At 47.7% G+C, this 20,624-nt stretch overlaps 1 protein-coding gene and 1 pseudogene across 1 annotated transcript in view; one reads left to right on the top strand and one right to left on the bottom strand.

The window, feature by feature from the left end:
* The first annotated feature begins 6,785 nt into the window (after positions 1–6,785).
* Positions 6,786–20,624, top strand: part of ADAMTSL3 (ADAMTS like 3) — a 370,467-nt gene continuing 356,628 nt past the window's right edge. The window contains exons 1-2 of the mRNA XM_060005339.1: positions 6,786–6,865; positions 8,412–8,513. Coding sequence (XP_059861322.1) covers positions 8,445–8,513 — 69 coding nt within the window. The 5' untranslated portion in view covers positions 6,786–6,865; positions 8,412–8,444. The remainder of the gene's footprint in view (positions 6,866–8,411; positions 8,514–20,624) is intronic.
* On the bottom strand, positions 9,323–10,128 carry LOC132421181 (6-phosphogluconolactonase pseudogene; annotated as a pseudogene).

Raw genomic sequence — 20,624 nt, 5'->3', positions numbered from 1 at the left:
TGATGTGACTGACAAGGGCTTAATTTCCAAAATATACAAACAGCTCACACAACTCAACAACCAAAAAGCAAACAACCCAATCAAAGAATGGGCAGAAGACCTAAATAGACATTTCTCCACAGAAGACATACAGATGGCCAATAGGCACAGGAAAAGATGTTTGACATCGCTAATTATTAGAGAAATGCAAATCAAAACTACAATGAGGTACCACCTCACACTGGTCAGAATGGCCATCATTAAAAAGTCTACAAATAACAAATGCCGGAGAGGGTGTGGAGAAAAAGGAACCCTCTTACGCTGTTGGTGGGAACGTAAGTTGGTGCAGCCATTGTGGAAAACAGTATCTCGTTTGCTCCTTCAGGCAGGGCTGTATCTTACCACACCGTTGTTTTCCCAGGACCTAGAACATAACCTGGCAAAAATAGATTGTCAACTAATATATATTGCATTTTGCTGCATTGAACTGAATTGTTCTTTAAGCCTAAAGCTGACTGGACATAGATGGTGGCATCTGAAGGAATTTGGTTCTTCACACTCATCCATAGAACATTTTTTGCCTGAGTCTTGGTAAAGCAGGGATAAAAATGCTTAATTGGCTATCCAAACTCTCCCAAAGTTAAGTGTGTTTTGCAAAACTTAATACATAGAAATGTTTTTACTGAACTTATATTTGAAAAAATGACGTTTCAAGTATTTCTTTGTGGTGTTTCCAACCCAAATATTGCCAGTCTGACAGAGTAAGGGACACGTAGGGAAGTAGACTAAACAAGTGGGTCTCATTCTGTGGTGCAGGGTGAGTGACATGCCATGCAGCATGGGAGAAAATGCTTTTGTGCACAACTCTTCTTGACGACTTGTAAGAAAACCGATATCACATTTTTAAACAAAAAAGTGTACAGAGTACTTTGCACTCTGTTATTTTTGCTCAAATTAACCAATTCTGGAGAAAACCCTTGGACTCCTAGAGTTGTCAGAGATGATGTGCTAGGTGTGAATTTTTCAGGAAGCTAAGGGTGAATCGTTAAAGGAATCTATGGTGCCTGCTTTTGTTTTCCTTTTCTTACAATCTAACCCTTTGGTGAGTGAATATTTTTCAAAAATGTAGCCTGTACTTCCATACATCCATCAACAGAATCTAAGGAACAAGTGAATTCATAGATAACGTGGATTCATGAGCGTGAACACAGCCCTGTACAATGATACTGTGATACTCTCAGGCCCCAAGATGAACAAAACTGTACCAGACTTATGGTGTCTTTTATTTCTTTTGTGCCTTTTACAGTTTTCCTGTAGCACCTTTATGCTGTTAGTATCCCTTTTCTCTGGAGGTATTCTGTCCCTTTCTAATTCTAGCCTCTAATTTACCCTTGAAAACTAGATGACAAACATGTGAGAACTATGTACAAAGAAAGAATCAGTAGTCTCAAATGAGACGTAAGTATTTGCTTATATGCAATATGCTTAAATCTGATATCAGTTGGATGCTCAGAGGCCTTTTTTGTTCTGGTTGTGGGGAAATGAGGAGAGACTTCCAGAGCTGGGTTCTAGATTAGGAAGATGTTTCTATGTTATACAAGCAAAGTATAGAAACAATCTCTGAAGTTAAAGTGGAAGGACCTCTTAGAACTTCCTGATTTTTATATTTCACAAAATAATGGAGAAAAGTGATGCTAAGAGAGGTGAAGTGACTTACCTGGAGTCCCCCAGTGTGTGGCCAAGCCTGGACAGGTAGCACATTTCCTGACCACAGCTCCAGTGTTCTCTACACTGGCCTTGTGCCTCTGAGGGGAAGAAGATAAGGTTCTTGTCAAGGGTAAAGGGGATGAATTCGAAGGCACTAGTAAATCCACTCTTCCTAGAGTACCTATGGTTTGCTCATGTTCCATGGTAGAGTCTATGTGCACAGATATGTCTGTGTATATGTACAGGTTTATCAGAGTATGAGATGCACATAAAACTAAGGTCAGCACCTTCCTAGCCCTGGAGACCACGTGAAAATCAGCCTCGGGTCTGGGGCCTGGAGAGTTTTCTGGCCCTGAGAAGGGTCAACAAATCCCAACTCTATTCCTTTGCAGCACTTTGGGGGACTATAGCTTTCCCTTGACCAATCCCAAAGATTTGGAATTTTCTAGAAAGAGTCTAACACCACCTCACCGTCCTGACAGAGATTTTGACTGGCTCAGACCTCCAGTGCTGCAGCAGTCGTAATTCCTAAGCCTCCTGACTTGAAATGACAGATCTGGCACCTCTAAGAAGGCATGAAATCACGGATCTGGTGTGATCTGATCCCCAGCTCCTCGGAGATCTGGGTGCAGGATGAGAGGAAAAACCAGGAAGGGGGGGTGTGCCAAAGCACACAGGGCCCCTCACCAAGTAGAACCACTCCTGTCACACCTCCTCCCAGGGGCTTTTCTTTTTTTTTTGCTTATGAGGCAGAAGCCTTGAACATGTTTTATAAAACAAATTTTTGTTCCAAAGAAGTACTCTGGACAGGCAGAAAACTATCACCACTGGCTGAGCCTGCTTCCCATGTGGGGCGGGGCACACCTGAGAAGCCAGTTGTGGTAGATGCTGTTGGTGCCGGAGCCCTGTCCAGACCCTCGTTGTTGACAGGTACACCCACCTCCCAGCTTATGTGAGTGTGGCAGCCCAGGGCTTATACCTGAGACCTGCCCTTGAGCATCGCCTTTGGCTTATGAGAGCTGCTTAGGAGGTTCCACCGCCATCCAGTTCCAGCGGAAGCAATGACCGTCATGTGCGTACAACCACCCAGTCCTGTTGCCTGGAGACAGGGCAACTCTATGGTGTAGCTTCGGCTCCACGATCCATGAGGATCGGGAGAGGGCTAGACCTTCCCTGGGGCACGGGCTTGCTCTGCTCTCCACCCTTCCCTATCCTGCATCCCTTGCTCCCTTACAGATCTTTCCTGTGAGAGCACTCCCTCGGCAATCTCGCACCCCTAAGACACCATGCTCACCTGACGTTTCCCCTGATGCATCCTTCGTTCCTACTTCAGTCAGCTCTCACTTCTATAGGATTTGCCTCCAAGGGCTCCTTTTCTCCAAGCCTCCGACACAGTCTTCTTGAGTGTGCTTTCCAAGTCCATCTCATGAGTTCTGCAACCAGAAAGAGTAATTCTGTATCAAGAACAAATTCAGGCCCAAGCCCTGAAGGGATGTCACCTCTCTCTTAGGGTAAAATACACACATACCCCAACAGAAGCATCAGAAGTTCACTAGTAGGAACTTACCTGGTTCTGTCTCTCTCTCATACAAATGTTGCATTGTTGTGCTTGGCTCGTTGCAGTCACTAGGCAATGCAGGGAGTAGGAGTAGGAAACTCTGAGATAAGGGAAACCGGGAACTCAAGAAGATGGATTTTAGGGAGGAAATAGAACTTGGTTTCTTAGACCTCTCAGGATTGAAATGCACTGCCTTTGTCCCCAGGCGGTGGGGTTCTCATGCGGAGAGGTAGTCCAGGAGCTAGGCAGGGAAGGATCTGAGCCCCGTCCCCCATCAGAGATAGATAGGTTGGGCAGTCACACCCAGTGGCCTGATCAGACACTTTTTGGGGGTTCGTTCTCTTCTGTTCTTCCCACTCCCCAATCTTCCCCCACCTCCATGCCTTTGGCAATGTCTTGTTTAAATATTTGGGCAGGCTTCAGGGAAGAGGGGAGAGTGGGTGCACATGCCTGAGGGATGGCTCTGCGTCTACACTTGGGCAGGGTGATGGAGAGCCCTCGGGTAGTTAGACGGTGAATCTGAGGACTGCACGTGTGAGGTCCAGCCCACACGTAGAGGAGGAGTAGAGGAATTTGTGATCCTGACTCACAGTGCCTTAGCCACACACGTAGGACTGACTGCAAGACCTGCTAGGGTGAACAGAAGGCAGAACTTCCAACAGGGAACTGGTGTTTTCCCTTCTGCTTTTCACTACCGACCAGCTGTTCCCTGAGGGGGCTGGCCTGATACTCAACGGCACTTGTGGGAGAGCAAGCCTCAGCCCTGGCCTCCCTGCTTGATGTGGCCACGCCCTAGAGGCTCCAGAATCAAAAGTGCCCAAGGGAAAATGAGACAGGAGCCACTAGTACTTTAGAGCAGAGCAGCTCAGATGTTGCCAACACCCCCACCCGCCCCCACCCCAGAGGCCTTCTCAGTGCCTTCCTGAGTCACAGGAAGTGCAGGGCTGCCACTGCACAAGCATGTCTCTTTGAATTCTCCATTTCGTCTTGAATATGCATGTAATTTTTGCAATGGACTCCATTTGGGAACGTGAGTGACGTGAGGAGCGGTATAGTCTAGTTGCTAAGAACATGCAGTGTTTAAATCTTTCTACATCAGTCTCCTCATTTGTAAAGTGGAATAAAAGTTATACCTACCTCATAGGCTGGTGTGGTGACTGAGTTAATACAAGCAAAGTACCTGGAACGGTACCTGGTGCATTGTAAGTGTTTGGAAATGTTAACATCATTATTCCTCTACCCTACCTTGATAGGAGAAGTGCAAAGTCAATCCTCATTATTTGCAGATTCCATATTTGTGAACTTGCCTATTTGCTAAAAGGTATTTGCAGCCCCCAAATCAATGCTTGCAGCACTTTCATGGTCCTCTGATGAGGGGTGAACATTTGGAGTTGCCTGATATGCATTTTCCCAGCTAAGGTCCATCAAGGCCATGCTCTGCCTTCTTGTTTCAGCTCTCATACTGTAAACAGGTACCCTTTGAGGGCCTATTCAGTGACACTTTTCACATTTCGGTCTTTTTTCTTGGTGATTCTGCTGTTTAAAATGGCCCTCCAGAGCAGTGCTGAAGTGCTGTCTAGTGCCCCTAAGCAGAAGAAGGCTGTGATGTGCCCTGTGGAGAAAATCCTTGTGTTAGATAAGATACCCGTGTTAGATAAACTTCATTCAGGCCCGCGTTGTGGGTTCAGTGTGAATGAATCAATACATATTAAGCAAGATGTCTTTAAGGAGAAACACACATATGTACTGATTGGTTCACGAGAATGTGGTGACCAGAGGCTGGCAGGAATCTAACCCTGTATCTTCCCCAGGATCAATGGTCTGGTATTCCCAAATTCACTATAAAGTTCCCTTTACTTTATAAGAACATAACTGATAATGGTGAATAGGAGAATCGACTGTACATGGTTGCATTCTTTCTGGTTTAGCCCAGCCCCCCCCGCCCCCACCCAATGACTAGTCTCCCCACGGCCGCCTGCTCCTCTGCCTCCTTCATACTGAACGTCCTCTGCTAACTTCCCGCAAGATTCCAGCTGTTTTACATGGACCGCCCTGGAGATCCTCCTCTTGGCCAGAGGAAGTCGCCGAGTTAAGGAAGGCAAGATAGGGGAGGTAGGCGTGCAGGGCCAGCTCCTCTCCGTAAAGCTCTAACACCACCTGTAATGTACCAAACACAGAACAGGCAGGAAAGCAACTTCAGAGATGAACAAATGGAGGCTTTAGAGAGAAGAGAGATATGGGCTCCAACCCTGACTTTGCAACTCACTGTGTACAAGTTATGTTATCCCCTGGGCCTCAGCTTTCCCATCAATGAAATGCGTATAATGTTACTGTCACCACGGGGCCCTTGTGAAGATAAGCTGCACATAAAGAGCTTGGCACGTGGCTGGCAGACACTAGGCACCCAAGGAAATGATGACTGTGGTAGGACTTAGCCGGGGGCATAGTGAGACTTTCAATCCCGGGCCCTTGGATTTATACCTCTGAGATTAGGCCAAGGCCAGGGACAAGCGTTCCACCTTACTTCACTTCCACAAGTCCACGAGGAAATTCACCCCAGTCCCGGTGCCTGACACCTCCACCCCAAATCCCAAGCCTGGGCACCCCATGGTTTGGGCAGCTGAGCAGCTCTGTTACCCAAGCTCGGCTCATAGGAAGTGGCACCAGGTACCCGCTTACGAGGCACCCCTACTGGTCGGTCGCTGGTGGTCCCTGGCAGCCAAGAGTCCGGGTGGTGAGTCCACCGGCCCCTGCACAGGATCTGCGCTGGGCGCCTCCGGAGGCAGAGGCGGCGCAGGCCGGGTGGGGCCACTGGTCTCCGACTTTGGTCACGCCTGGCCGGAGCTCCGGAGGCTCGCAGGCACGAGCCAGCGGTTCCGGGCAAGCCTCCGTGTGGCCGCTGGGCCTGACTTAGCAGAGTCGGCGCCGGGGCCCTGGCGGGGCGGGTGGAGGCTCGGGGAAATGCGGGGGTTGGGGGAAGGGGCGATGGCATCCCCGCTCCCAGCTCCGGCTGAGGCGGAGCGCCCCGGCTGGCTCGCGGCGCAGCGGCCGCCTTTCCCCTGCGCGCCTGCCGGCGGCGGCGGTGGCGGCGTCGGCAATCCCGGCTCTTGGCACCACGCCTGGCGGCCGGCCCTAGGCGAGGAGTGGCTTCCAGGAAGCGGGCGGCGGAGCGTTCCAGCCGAGTCTCGCCGTCGCCGCGGCCCCGCGCGCTCCGAGCGGCCCGGCCCGGCCCCTCACGCACTCTCTTCACGCCCCCGGCGTCCCCCGCACGGGCGGAAGGCGCGGGGCCGACGCGAGGGCGGGCGGGCGCCCGGGCGCGCCGTGCACTTGCCGGGCGGTGCAGGTGGCGGCGCGCGCCCTCCGCCTCTGGGCCCCCGCCAGCGCCTTGCTCCGCACGCCCGGAGGGGGCGGGAGAGGCGGGGCGGCCCCGTCCCAGCCCCATTTAACTTCTCGGCGGCGGCGGCGACTGCGGCGCCGCGGGCTGGAGGCCAGCGTCGGGGAAGGTCCCGGTCCCGGATTCCGCACGAGGTGTTGACTGGGCCGCTTCTGTCCGCCTCTCCTCCGCGTGCGCCGAGCCCGCGCGGCCCGGGCTGCACGTCCCAGACGCTTCTGCGGCGCCAGGTGGGTGCTAGGAGCTCGGCGCCCGGGGGTGGGAAGGCTCTCTCCGGGGGAGCAAGACGGGGCGGTGGCTTCTGAGCGGGGTTGCGGGGCTCCGAGCGGGAGGGTGCACTGCTGTGTTCCCGGGAGCTTCAGGACCGGGGCGCTCGGCAAGGCTCGGAGACCTCGGGCCGGGCAAACTCCCGTGGGGTCCCGGTGGTTTGGGGGAGAGGCATTCAGGGGCGCTTGACTGCGGGGAACTCCACCGGGTTGGGGGTTTTCAGATTTGGGACTTTCTAGGTAGAAAACGGGCTGACAGCACCTAGTGGTCTTGGGCGTCGGAAGGTCCGGCCGGTTGGCAAGTGGGATGCGAGCACCTAGAGCGCCAGGGGCTGAGTGACGCGCCCGCTGTGGCAAGTGGACGTGCGGGACTGGGACGCGGCGGCGGCGGGGGCCCGGGGACTGCGAGGCGGCGGGTAGTCGGGGGGAGTGCGCGCCGGGACGGCTGCTGTGAGCGAGCGAGCGAGCGAGCGAGCGAGGGGGCCGCACGGTCCCAGGGCCCCGCACTGGCCGCCTCCCTTCGGCCCAGAGTCGCCGCCTCAGGTCGGAAACAGCAGCACATTTGCGGATCGCATTAGGCCAGGCCCTTAATGCTTTCTCCAGATGGAGAGAAGCCACCGACCCGCCCCCGGACACCGGCTCCGCCAAGGCGCCCGCGAGGCGAAGCGAGAGGCGAGGGTGACCTCGGCTTTTCGGCTTTTCCAGGCTCGCCTCGTTCTGATTTCCCTGCAAACTGTCAGGAGAACTCTGAAGAAAGCCCCCGCTGCCCTCCTGGTCTCAGAGGGCCTCTGCTGGTTTGCCCTCATCTACTTTTAGGAGATTGTGCTACTATGGCCCTGAGGCTGTGCCCTCCGAACCTCCCTTAACTCAACTCTCAGGCCTCTCTCCGAACCTCCCTTAACTCAACTCTCAGGCCTCTCTCCGAACCTCCCTTAACTCAACTCTCAGGCCTCTCTGGCTGCACGGCTGAGGCTCCGAGGATGAACGGTGTCCTCTGGTGGGGAAAGCCTTGAACCGTCAGAAGACCTGCATTCCAGTCCTAGAAAAGTCATCGTCTTGCTGTGTGACCTTAGGCAGTTCCCTTCCCCTCTCTGGGCTGGCTTAGTTGGGCTTAGACTCAGTTTTGCCTGAAGCAGCGGAAGCTGGCAGGTGCCCTAACCCTTGGCTCCATGCAGGCTTCCTGAGTGGGATGCCAGTAGCACACCCTGCTTCTGACACATGGGCTGGGAAGTGGCTGGTGCAGAGATGGCTCAGCTTCTGGAGGGCTGGAGGTACGGGTTGCACACTGGAGGCTGGTCTAGCTGCCCTCCTGACTTTGATGTGGACTCCTCCTAAAGAGAGCCCCAGAGAGACTGTACCCTGTGATAGGTAGCTCCATCCTGGGCCAACACAAACCTTTCCAAGACACTATGTGGGGCTCAGGGTTCCTCCCTTTGGTTGGTCTGTTAAGTCATGAGTGCTGCCACTGGGTCCAGAGCTGATTGGAAACCAAATCTTTCCTCCTTTTTAGGCTGCAAGTGAGCTCCCCAGGAGACCAGACTCCATGGCTTCCTGGAAGAGCCCCTGGTGGCTGCTGGTATGGAAGGTCTTCATGCACTCTGCCCTCCTGCAGGTAATAGGGAGGGGAAGGGGAATGGTAGGCATCCCCCTGTTCACTTAGGAGTTTCATTCTAGATCACCTAAGATGTGGTATGATTAATGTTCATCTTATGCCAAAGAGAATCTAATTGTTTCTTACCTCCAGCAAATGGTATTTCTGGTTGGCTTAGCTGTAAGCATAATCCAATCCCTCGGGTCCTCTCCGAGTCCTGATACCACTGTGCCTTGATACCACTGTGGATGCTGTATATGAGTGATAACTTGGGGCTGTGATGGATCCTGTCTTTTTCAGTCTGGAACGGCTGTCTGCATGTGCACTGTAGAGACTTGGCTGCTATAGGCCAGGACACAATGATTGGGCAGAGGCCAGGTTGTGGCATTAGCTCAGCCACTAAATAAGTATTGTGTTTACGTCTATCAACACATATCACACTGTTTTGCAGTCCTCCCTCCCTCCCTCTCTCTCTCCCTTCCTCCCTCCCTCCTCTCTCCCTCCCTCCCTCCCTCTCTCTCTCCCTTCCTCCCTCCCTCCCTCCCTCCCTCCCTCTCTCTCTCCCTTCCTCCCTCCCTCTCTCTCTCTTGCTTTCTTCAAATGCTCTTTTTAATAACTGTCACCCAGAGCCACGGGCCTATGGGTTGAGCCCCTGGGCAGGGCTGGTGGCCAGACCCTATCGGCTTCCAGTGGCACTACAGGGCTTTTCTAAAATGAAGCCTGGAGTGGGCTGGCAGCGGGTCCCAGCCCTGGAAGGTCCCGCCTACTCGGGTTGCGCATGGTCCCAGCTGCAGCATCTCTCGGGCGCCGGGTTAGAACGGTTACAACGGTTACAACGTGGAATGCTTCCTGAAGGGCACTCGTGGTCAGGAGTGCGGCTGCTGCCTTGTCCAGGAACCAGCAGAATTTCCCAGCTCGGGGCTGGACCAGGGCTGCGGGGAGCGGGTTTTCCTGCTTGTCGTCCAAAACGCGCTTCAGAATGTCTGCCTTGCCTACTGTAGTCGCCACAAAGACAACACTTGGAGCTGCCTTCAACACGGGAAGTGTGAGGCTTCTGGGGAGTCGCCGATGGGGGGGGGCCACCAAATTCTCCCGCTCCTGCAAGGGGGGAGTGGCCGGGGAAGAGTGAGCAGGTGTGGCCATCGGGACCCACACCCAGAATCAGCAGGTCGAAAAGCAGAATGGAGTCCCCTCTTAAGGCCTGTCTCACCTCCTTGGCCGAGTCCTCAGCCACCTCCTCCACAGGCAGTGCGGGGTTAATGGTGATCACCTGGTTGGCGGGGCTGGGCAGTGTGGAGAGCAGGTGGGGCTGCTGGAGGCCATCAGTGCTCTCGCAGTGCTCCAAGCGCATGTCGGAGAAGCCCAGCCTCCAGCGCGCAAGGCCGGCAGGCCCGGTGCAGGCAGCGGCGGCGGGCAGCTCGTGGGCCCGCATCGATTCGAGGCTGCCGCCGGACAGACCGAGCGCCAATTGGCCTTGGCCCCGCGCCAGGCGCTGCGCCACCAGTTGTGCCAGTGACGGACCCAGCTCCTGCAGGCTGGAGAAGACCAAGAAGAGGCTGCCAATGTGCCTGCGCTGCAGTCTTTTCTTTAGCATCCTGTCTTTCCCACCAGCCCCAGGGGGACCCAGCTCAAGCATCGCATCCTCAGTTACCCACTGGACAGACTCAAACGAATGGAGCTAGCGTTGCCTGAGAGACAATAGGGAATGGCGGAGACTGTGGCAAAGTTGATGGTACATGCTCCATCTATTAAGAACAATCTCTACTCAACTGCAGCTGATCATTGCCAAGGGAGAATGCACACTCAGGATTGCTGGATCGTACTAGTTTGCAAGATAGCTGGTTATCCAGACTTCCTATGCTATCTCTCAGTTGTTAAAGCATTGAAAGCCAGACATATATATTTGTAGACTAGATTCAGCCAAGCAGTTTGTACCCCCAGATCTAAAGGTGCAGAGCACATCTTAGTGTTGTGTCCTGAGGTACATGCTGCCGGCCCATACCGTACCTTGTGTGAACTAGAACGTGCTGGTCCATACAGTATCTTGTGTGAATTAAAGCAAGGCAACCCCTCCTTGCACATGTAACTTCTCATTACATGGCTTGGTGGCCTCTGTACTCCCAGGGCTGGCAAAGGGCCTGGCACGTAATAAGGGCTCTAACGTCTATTAGATGAGCATATACACACATATAAAGAGATCCACCCTGGGATAGATTAATCAGACTTCTCTGCTTCTCATTTCACTCCTGTACTTAGTGTTTCTAAGGCCTCTTTCAGCTCCAGTGTCCCATGATTTCGGGGGCTCATGCAGAGCTGGTTAGTGAGGTACATCTTCTCCCCCATTATTCATTTTATTGGTGCTACCCCATATTCGCATTTCAATAGGTAACTTTTATTAGAACACATGGTAATATTTTCAGGGTAACTTTAGGATTTCTGTGGTCAGCGAGGTATAGTGTTGGGGCAAAAGGATGGAGACTTGCTTTTCCATCCCATCAGCAGATCTGAAACAGGCTGTGAGAGCCCCAGAGATTTGTTCCTGGTCAAATGAGGCTGAGTCTTCAAGGCACCGAGTTTCATTTTGCCTTCTTCCACCCTATAAAATTTAAATGTGTTTTGAGGCAGTCTGTTGACCTTTGGCCAAGGGCAGTGTTTGCCCAGCTTGAGTCACGCACTGACCGCTTTTGCATTTTTCCATATCTTTGTGCCGCTGCAGTGTTGTTTCCATGTACTGGGGCAGTGTGCACAGAAGGCTGTAAGCGGAGATTTCAGGCCAGCGGTCTTCATCATCCACAGCGTCAGCTGTTGGAATCCCAGCTCCACCACTTCAAGGCCTGTTATACAGACGTCTCTGCGTCTCAGTGTCCACATTTGTAGAGAGGGGGTGTCTACCTCATAGAATTTTCTGGAGGAGTTAATCCATTGTGAAGAGGAAAAAAGTAACAAGCAAAATGAAAACTGTCTGGCATGTAGTAAGTGTACTAAGTCAGTGCTGTTGCTGTATTAACCCTTTGAAACAAGCGAGATGCCTGTGATTTCTGCTGAGGATGTGGCTGGTCCCATCACGGGGCCTGGAGAATGTTCTAGGCAAGGCTAAGTCAGTTTGGGGTGCCCAAGGGTTGGACACTTGGTTATCTCCCTAGGGTCAGCCTGAGTTTGAGTCAAAGCTGCTCCTCTGAGGTATCTTGGGATTTGGGTGTCTGGGGGGCCCTTGGGGGTCTTCTTTGGTCTCTCCCCTTCCTTATAAGTGCTGCCACCAGGAGGCTGGTGGAGAGTTAATAGCCGTGTGAGGCTGAGCTGCAAGGAGCAAGGAATGTGCCAACTCATTTAATAAAAACTAGATTTTCTTTATTAAATCAGCTAAAACTGAAACCTTTATATTCACTGGCCACAAATAATTGTGATAGATTGCAGAGCAAGCCATGAGGTCAGCAGTCTTGTGTTTCTCTAACTCGTTCTTGACTGTTTCTGGAGGAGCTCACCGTTTCCCTCACTCAGGCAGCTGGAAAGGCCTCCCATCTTCCGGTTACACCCTGGCCCTGGGAGCTTCCTGTTGCTCTGGGCCTGCTCCTTAGGGACCCTGATCTTCCCTGAGAAGACAGGTGCTGCTGTTCCAGCTCTCTCTTCCAGCCTTCTTCATTGAGAAGTCTCAACTCAGGGGGATAGAAATATGGAGCAAATCATGGGCTCCAGCCCTGCTTTGCCAAATCCATTCCATTTCCATGCCTCGTGCAATCTTGGGCAGATTCCCTTTCATTTATTAAAAGTCCAGTCCAATTTAAAATTTTGATTCCCTGCTTGATTTAAATCTTATCTCCCTTCTGTCTAGTCTAGCCTTGACACGTGGCTCCAGGTACCTGAAGTGGGGTCGTACTGTGGTCCATTCTCTTCTCACCTCAACCGGTGGTAAGGACTGGTGTGGGGTTCTTTCTTCCTTTTAGTTATTCTCGGTCCAGCTGGGGTTGGGAGCAAGGAGAGGGGATGGGGAGAAGGTCAAACAGCTCTTGACTTAACTGGATGCCTCTCTCTGGTAGTTGTCACCGTCTCTAGCTCTCATGGACTCTCTGCCCTCTGGGTAGCACATGTAAATTCTTCAGAGCGCTCTGCAGGACCTGCCTTTCCTGAAGCAGGAGGTCCAGCTCCGGCTTGCCTCGTGCTGCTGGGATCTTCTTGCCTCCAGGCAACCCTGTTGGGTGGGGTGCTGGCAGGATGGCTTAAACCCGGTTCCTTTGGTGTTGTCCACTTAATCCACAGGAAGTGCTCACATCCTTGCTGTGCAGTTGGTGGGGGTGTGGGATGCTCCAGCGCTGGCTCCTCTCTCTGTCCTGCCAACTCCCTTCAGTTCTCTGGTCCTTGCTCTGCTAGGACAGATCAGTGGATCCAGTCTAAGCTCATACCCACCTGGAGAGAGGATCGCCAGTCTCTCCTTGCAGGCATCCCCAGTCTCAATGAGTGATTCTTTTATTTCTTCAATACATCTCAGTCCTCCTTCTTAGAGGGGAAGGAGTGAGGTGGTAGCTGGTATCCCTTCTTAGGGAGCTCTCAGGGAGAGGTCACCTTATGTTGGTAGCCCTCTTGAGAATGTGTGTACTTAGCTCCTCCTTATCACGAGCTTTGCCCCCTAAATTCCAGTGTTTCGGCATTGGGAAGGGTCAGCATCTTGATACTAAAATTAGACATGTTGGTTCTAGTCCTAGGGCCATGCTGGTCTTGGTGGTAGTTCTGGTCTCTGATTCCAGTGGTTCCGGTCTGATGTTTTAAGTATTGTTACGTTAGGTGGTTCTGGTCTCAGAGGTTCTCTCTGGCATTGTTTTTGGTCTTGTCGCTGTTTCTGATCTTAATCATTATGGTTTTCATCAGTCCTGGGGTTGGGAGTGGTTCTGGTCTCAGTGATTCCGGATATCTTGGTGGTTCTGGTCTTGGTGGTGGTTTTGTCTCCGTGGCTGTTACCACGGTGGAAGCTCCAGTATTAGTAGGTTCATGTCTTGGTGTTGGCTGTGGTTTTGGTGGCATTGGTGGCAGTTCTCCCGCTGTGACACCACCAACATTAATCCTAACGTTCGCTTTCACTCCATCTCCTTTAAATCAGAAGTCAGAATCCACACTTGGGTGTTCGTTGTGAGTTACAGAAATCCCCTGGCTCCTCCAAATCACTCTTCTGACCCAGGAGAAGGAAGTGGCACATTCAGTCTGAGACGGTGACCTGTGTCAGTTCCCTCGTGACTGAATCGGGTCCTCCATGAGCCTTGGTTAGAGATCCATAGACACTTGGATGCACCCTTTACAGTAGCTTCTTATGATATCAGTTAATTTGTGGTAGGACCTTTTGTTTTTTCATCCTTTTCATCTGTTTCTCTCTTTGTTCTCATATGCGTGATCACCATACCTTCTGATCATCCTTCCACAGAACTCTCCAGGCGAGTTCTGTGACACTTTTCCCGCTGTCCCCTATGCAGGGAAGACGTTTAAGAGAATAACAATCAATTGATTGAGCTCATTGTCATCACTTGACACTCTGTGTCTAGAGGCCCTGACCGCTAGCAGATAAATTATGCAAATAAAACATTTAAATTGTAGAAAAATTGGGAGCTTCCCTGGTGGCGCAGATAAAAAAAAGTCTATTATTTTACATCAACTGTTAAATGTAAACATTGAAAATAAAAGACAATTTTGATAGCTTAGTTTTGGCCTTCCTCCCTTCCTTCCTCCCTCCCTCTCTCTCTCTTTTTCTTTCTTTCTCGCTCTCTCCCTCCTTTCCTTCCTTCCTTCTTTCCTTTCTTTCTTCCTTTCTTCCTTCCTTCCCTTCTTTCTTCTCGGTAACCTCACTAAAATGGAAGACACCCAGTATCTCTGAGAGGTTTCTGTGAGCCTCTTCCATGAGCTGCAGATCAGTATATCTGTGAGCTGCTACTTACCTCCACCAGGATATTCCTTGCGGACCTCAGACACAATATTTCCTAAATGGAAATCCTCACCACCCACCCAGCTCTGTCTCAGTGCCTGGATTCTCCATCTTCTAGTCATTTGACCCAGAATCCTGGGGCCACTCTAGATGCCTTCTTCTCTGTTTGCCCCTGCCCTGTACCCATCCGGCCACTAACTTCCATTTGTTCCATCTCAGAAATATCTCTTAGGGACTTCCCTGGTGGTCTAGTGGTTAAGACTTCACCTTCCAGTGCAGGGGATGCGGGTTCGATCCCTGGTCAGGGAGCTAAGATCCCACATGCCTTGCGGTCAAAAAACCAAAACATAAAACAGAAGAAAATTGTAATAAATTCAATAAAGACTTTAAAAAAAGAAAGAAAGAAATGTCTCTTTAATCTGTTTTGTCCTCTTTGTTTCCACTGACACTGTATGTTTGAAGAGTAGGGTATTTGACAGCATGAGGTATGAAATAAGGATGAACAAAGATAGTTTGTGGCTACACTGGGGAGGACCTTGCCGAGCACACTAAATAAATTAACGATGAAGAGGACTTGATTCAGTGGGCAGCATGGAGTCCTGTGGGCGTTGACCAGGAGGTGATGGGAGACACCAGTAAGACTCCATTGGACCCCTGGGAACACACTTGAGTGAAAGATACTTGGGATGCCGCTGGCACCAGTGCAGGTTGGGACTGATGAGAACTTCAGCTCAGTTCGCAAGAGAGCATGGGGCCGTGGGGAGGGGGGAGTAGTCCTCAGCAAGAGCATGTGATTATGGGCACCATTTTAGAACCTGAAGGGATAGAACTTGACAAGTGATTATGTGGGACTGAGAGAGAAAGAGGGAAGAATTGAAAATTCCTTTAGGTTCTGAGCTAGTTTTAGGGACACACGAAGGTGAAAATTCATCCTGATCTTGTGAAATTGTCAGTTATGTTTGAGAGAGTAGCTTCAGGGGAAGCTGTGGATTGCAAAATGTGAGGGACTGAATAAGCCTCTTTAATAAGTGGTGCTGGGAAAACTGGGCAGTTACATGTAAAAGAATGAAATCAGAACACTCCCTAACACCATACACAAAAATACACTCAAAATGGATTAGAGACTTAAATGTAAGGCCAGACACGATAAAACTCTTAGAGGAAAACAGGCAGAACACTCTGTGACATAAATCACAGCAAGATCACCTCCTAAAGAAACAGAAATAAAACCAAAAATAAACAAATTGGACCTAGTGAAACTTAAAAGCTTTTGCACAGCAAAGGAAACCATAAACAAGGCGAGAAGACAACCCTCAGAATGGGAGAAAATATTTACAAACGAAGCAACTGACAAAGGATTAATCTCCAAAATATACAAGTAGCTCATGCAGCTCAGTATCAAAAAAACAACCCAATCCAAAAATGAGCAGAAGATGTAAATAGACATTTCTCCAAAGAAGATATACAGATGGCAAACAAACACATGAAAGGATGCTCAACATCACTAATCATTAGAAAAATGCAAATCAGAACCACAGTGAGATATCACCTCACACCAGTCAGAATGGCCATCATCACAAAATCTACAAACAATGCTGGAGAGGGTGTGGAGAAAAGGGAACCCTCTTGCACTGTTGGTGGGAATGTAAATTGATACAGCCACTGTGGAGAACAGTATGGAGGTTACTTAAAATATTAAAAATAGAACTACCATACAACCCAGCAATCCCACTACTGGGCATATACCCTGAGAAAACCATAATTCAGAAAGAGTCATGTACCAAAATGTTCACTGCAGCTCTATTTACAATAGCCAGGAGATGGAAGCAACCTAAATGTCCATCATCGGATGAATGGGTAAAGATGTGGCACCTATATACAATGGAATATTACTCAGCCATAAAAAGAAACAAAATTGAGTTATTTGTAGTGAGGTGGATGGACCTAGGGTGTGTCAAACGGAGTGAAGTAAGTCAGAAAGAGAAAAACAGGTACCGTATGCTAACATATATATGGAATCTAAAAAAAAAAAATGGTTCTGAAGAACCTAAGGGCAGGACAGGAATAAAGACGCAGATGTAGAAAATGGACTGGAGGACACAGGGAGGGGAAAGGGTAAGCTGGGACGACGTGAGAGAGTAGCATTGACATATATGCACTACCAAATGTAAAGTAGATAGCTAGTGGGAAGAAGCTGCATAGCACAGGGAGATCAGCTCAGTGCTTTGTGACCACCTAGAGGGGTGGGATAGGGAGGGTGGGAGGGAGACGCAAGAGGGAGGGGATATGGGGATGTATTTATATGTATAGCTGATTCACTTTGTTAAACAGCAGAAACTAACACACCATTGTAAAGCAATTATACTCCAATAAAGATGTTAAAAAAAAAAGGAAATATGTAATACTCTTTGAGAAGGAAACAGGATCATTAGGAAGCTTCTTCTGAGCAAAGTGAACACTTCAGTATATATGCACTGCCAAGGGAGGCAGCAAGGAGAAAGGGAGGGATTAAAGATCCAGGAGGAAAAAACCAATTGTATGCAGTTATTTCATAACAGAGAAAAAAAAAAGTAGGCAGTGTTTCCCCTCTGCATTGCTAATGGATCCTAAAGCAGCAGAGCTAACATCTTTTGGAAACCACATTTCAAGGTTTATGATTGTGATTGCTCTCAGTTTATTTTTACAAAGATGCTAATTTCCATAAGTAGCATGGAAGCATAAAGCAATTTCCTCTCCCAAGTATTTTATGCAATTACTTTCTGGAATTTGTCAGCACTGAACAGCTCCAGCTAATGTATGCTATAAATTATTGTGGTCAAATGCTCAGAAATTCATCTGTTCTCCAAGCCTTCATTTACAAATATAATAACATGTTATTTTGAAAAAAAATTTTTAAAAGGAAGAATTACTCTATTTTATTAATAAAAACTCATTTATAGTATTAAAGGTCTCTTTAAATTCTCTTCACTTTCTCTTTTGAAATTTTCATTTTCCCCCTGATTTAAAAACATAAACATATTCATTATAAAAAAATGTGGAAAACACAGGAAAGGACAAAGATGAAAAAAAACCACCTTTCATTCTAACAGTTGTTAGGATTTTGTTGCATACATTTCCAATATTCTTCTTAGAATATTAACATATATATGTATCTTTTAAAAAGTGGTCACACTGTATTTTGATTATAGCTTTGTAAAGATTTAACAACATGAGGAATATTTCTACATGTCATTAAATATTTTTATTTTAATATTTAATGTCTTCATAGTATTGCATCATTTGGTGTGCTATATTTTATTAACTAATTCTTTTACTGCTGAACATTTAAATTCATCAGTTTTTTGCTGTTGCAAATAATGCTGCTATGAAAATATGTTTGCAGATCCATCTTTGCTCGCATTTATTATTATTTCCTTTGAAAACATTTCTAGGAAGATATTTATTGAAGCATAATCTTGGGGTCAAAAGCTATGTGCAGTTTTAAGACCTTTGATTGATACTATCAAGTTGCCTTTCAGAAAGCGTCTATCAATGTGTACTCTGCAAAATAGTTGGCAATATAGGATTTAAGGAAATCTTAGTAGTGAGAGATTCTTAAAAATACTTTTGGGCCATTTGTATTACTGCTTTTGTGTATGGTCTCCTTGAGACATTAGGAATAGAATAAAAGATTTTATCTTCATATTTTTCTACTGAGGATTTCTCATTAATTTGTATATGGCTTTTTATATGTAAAGAATATGAGTCCTTTGTCTTTAATATGCTGCAAATAATTTCCCCATTTTGTCATTAATATTTTAATTTTATTTATGTTTTTGATAAATTGACATTTAAAATTTTCAAGTCGCCTAGTCTAGGAGTCTCAATTTAAGAATTCTTTGCCTTTGCATCATGCTTAGAAATAAACTCCTACTGAGAGAAAATAGGTGTAATCTATGTTTTCTTCTAGTCTTATATTTCTTTTTAAACATTAAAATTTCTGTCAGTTGCTTCCTGGGCTAATATCATACTTTTCAAGTTCTTATAACTTTGTAATGTGTTTAGTAACTACTAAGGCATGACTTTTCTCTTCAGTATTATAGTTTTGACCAGTGCAGAAGGTCTTTAAAGTTATTTGGGCAAAGTTCCAAGAACAAAAACCCTGTTGTTTTCAATGGCAATGGCATAATGGAGGTGTAACAAGTTCCTTCCCTCAAAACTATATAAAACAAACAAACAGCAACAAAAAGAACGAAGTTTATCTCCATTAAAACAAGGAGATGGTACCTGTTTGTAAACACGAACTCTGAAGTACTGTTTTCTGAGTACTGTGAAGTCTAGACCTGAGTGAGAGAGGACCCTGCAGGCTGACATGTGTCTCCTTGCGTTCTGAGCAGGACAGAGGTTTCCCTAATGAGGACTGTCACAAATTGTGACTATCTAGTAAACTTTTGGTAAGAAGAGTGAAATTGAGGGCCTTGATGGGACACAAAAATAAGCGGGTATTGTCCCCAAAGAGGCCTGGTTTGACACCAGAAATGGCAAGGGACGTAGAGTTGAAGGGGAGAATTGCTGACACAGAATTTTTATCATCTAGTTGTACAACATAAACTCCTACAGGGAGAGACCACGGAAGGTGGAGTGGGATAACGTAGGGAGGAAGAAAACAGCACTTTTCTGACCAAAATGCTGTGGAGTAAGGGGGTTTCTCGAGAACTTCCCTGACTGTTGGATGTTGAAAATAAAAGGAAGGTGTAGCTCTAGAGAAAAGGAAAGCACGTCTTTAGTAAGAGAAAGAGCCCGACAACAGTGCAGAATCGAAGCTGTGGACTAGTCTAGTTCACCCCCTGTCTCATACCTCATGTCATCCTCCTGCCGTTTTTCAGCAAACAGCCGATCCCATTACAAACAACAGAAATAGAGCGCGTGCAATGCAATAAGCAACTGGGGACATACTAGACAGAGTGGGTCTCCTATAAGAGTGAAGTAGAAAACAAACATACACGTGATTATAGAAAAATGGTAACAAAGGAGATCTAACATACGTTAATATTTCTTAAAAAGAACAGGAAAAATTTCAAAAATATAATCAAAGAAAGCTTTTCCCAGTCTTTTTCTTAAGGTCTTTGTCAATATTGATTCAGTATTTTTTGTCATTGAGTATTACTGAAGAGAACTCTGGCCAATCTGATTTTTAACCCTTGTATGTGCCTCACTTTGTCTGCCATGATGCATACATGATTTCTTCCTTATTTCAAAGTCCATATTTTCATCTGGACATAATGTAAATAATTTTTAATCTTCATAAGCATGTGTGCATGTGTTTCAGGAAAGGTTTTTTAATGTGGTCCTCAAATCTGTAATGTTTTTACAATTTTTGCCATTTTTTTCCTAAGCTTACTTTTTCTGTTGTCTTAAAATATTTTCTTTAAATTCTTGTATTTCTTCCTGAACTTTTTAAAAGCAAGATCAGGTTGTTTATAATTTATTTGTGATTTTTTTTGGAGTAATTTATCTAGAGATACGTGTTCATTGATTGCATTTTGCTTGTATTTGTTACTATTTTTAAAAATTTGTATGCATTGATCTTGTGAGGGTTCTGTTCTGATAGGGATCCTCTTTTTAATGGGGCTCTGCTCCATGGGTCTCTCATCCTTCTTCGTAGATGAGCAGGCTGAGAAGAACATGTTCTTCTCATGGTGATAAAAGAGACACATGAGAGCAAGTCCAAAGGCATAAGGGTCTTTCTTATGCAGTCTGCTTGTGTCATTTCTGTAAAACCCCACTGGCTGAAGCAACTCACATAGCTGAAGACACAGTCAGAGGTAGGGACAGAGCAGGTTGTATGGCCAAGTCCAAAATTATTGGGGTAGGCTGGATAAAGAAGATGTGGTACATATATACAATGGAATATTACTCAGCCATAAAAAGGAATGAAATAGTGCCATTTGCGGAGATGTGGATAGACCTTAGAGAGTATCATTCAGAGTGAAGTAAGTCAGAAAGAGAAAGACAAATAAATAATATCACTTGTATGTGGAATCTAAAAAAATGGTACAGATGAACTTAGTTGCAAAGCAGAAATAGAGACACAGATGTAGAGAACAAACTTATGGATACCAAAGTGGGAAGGGGGTGGGATGAATTGCGAGATTGGGGTTGACACATATATGCTGCTACATGTAAAATAGGTAACTAATGAGAACCTACTGTATAGCACAGGGAACTCTACTCAGTGCTCTGTGGTGACC

The sequence above is a fragment of the Delphinus delphis genome, chromosome 2 (assembly GCF_949987515.2).
Source record: "Delphinus delphis chromosome 2, mDelDel1.2, whole genome shotgun sequence".
Classification (NCBI taxonomy): Eukaryota; Metazoa; Chordata; class Mammalia; order Artiodactyla; family Delphinidae; genus Delphinus; species Delphinus delphis.
Note: the sequence above shows the minus strand (reverse complement) of the source record. Positions and strands in the feature narration are given on the sequence as shown.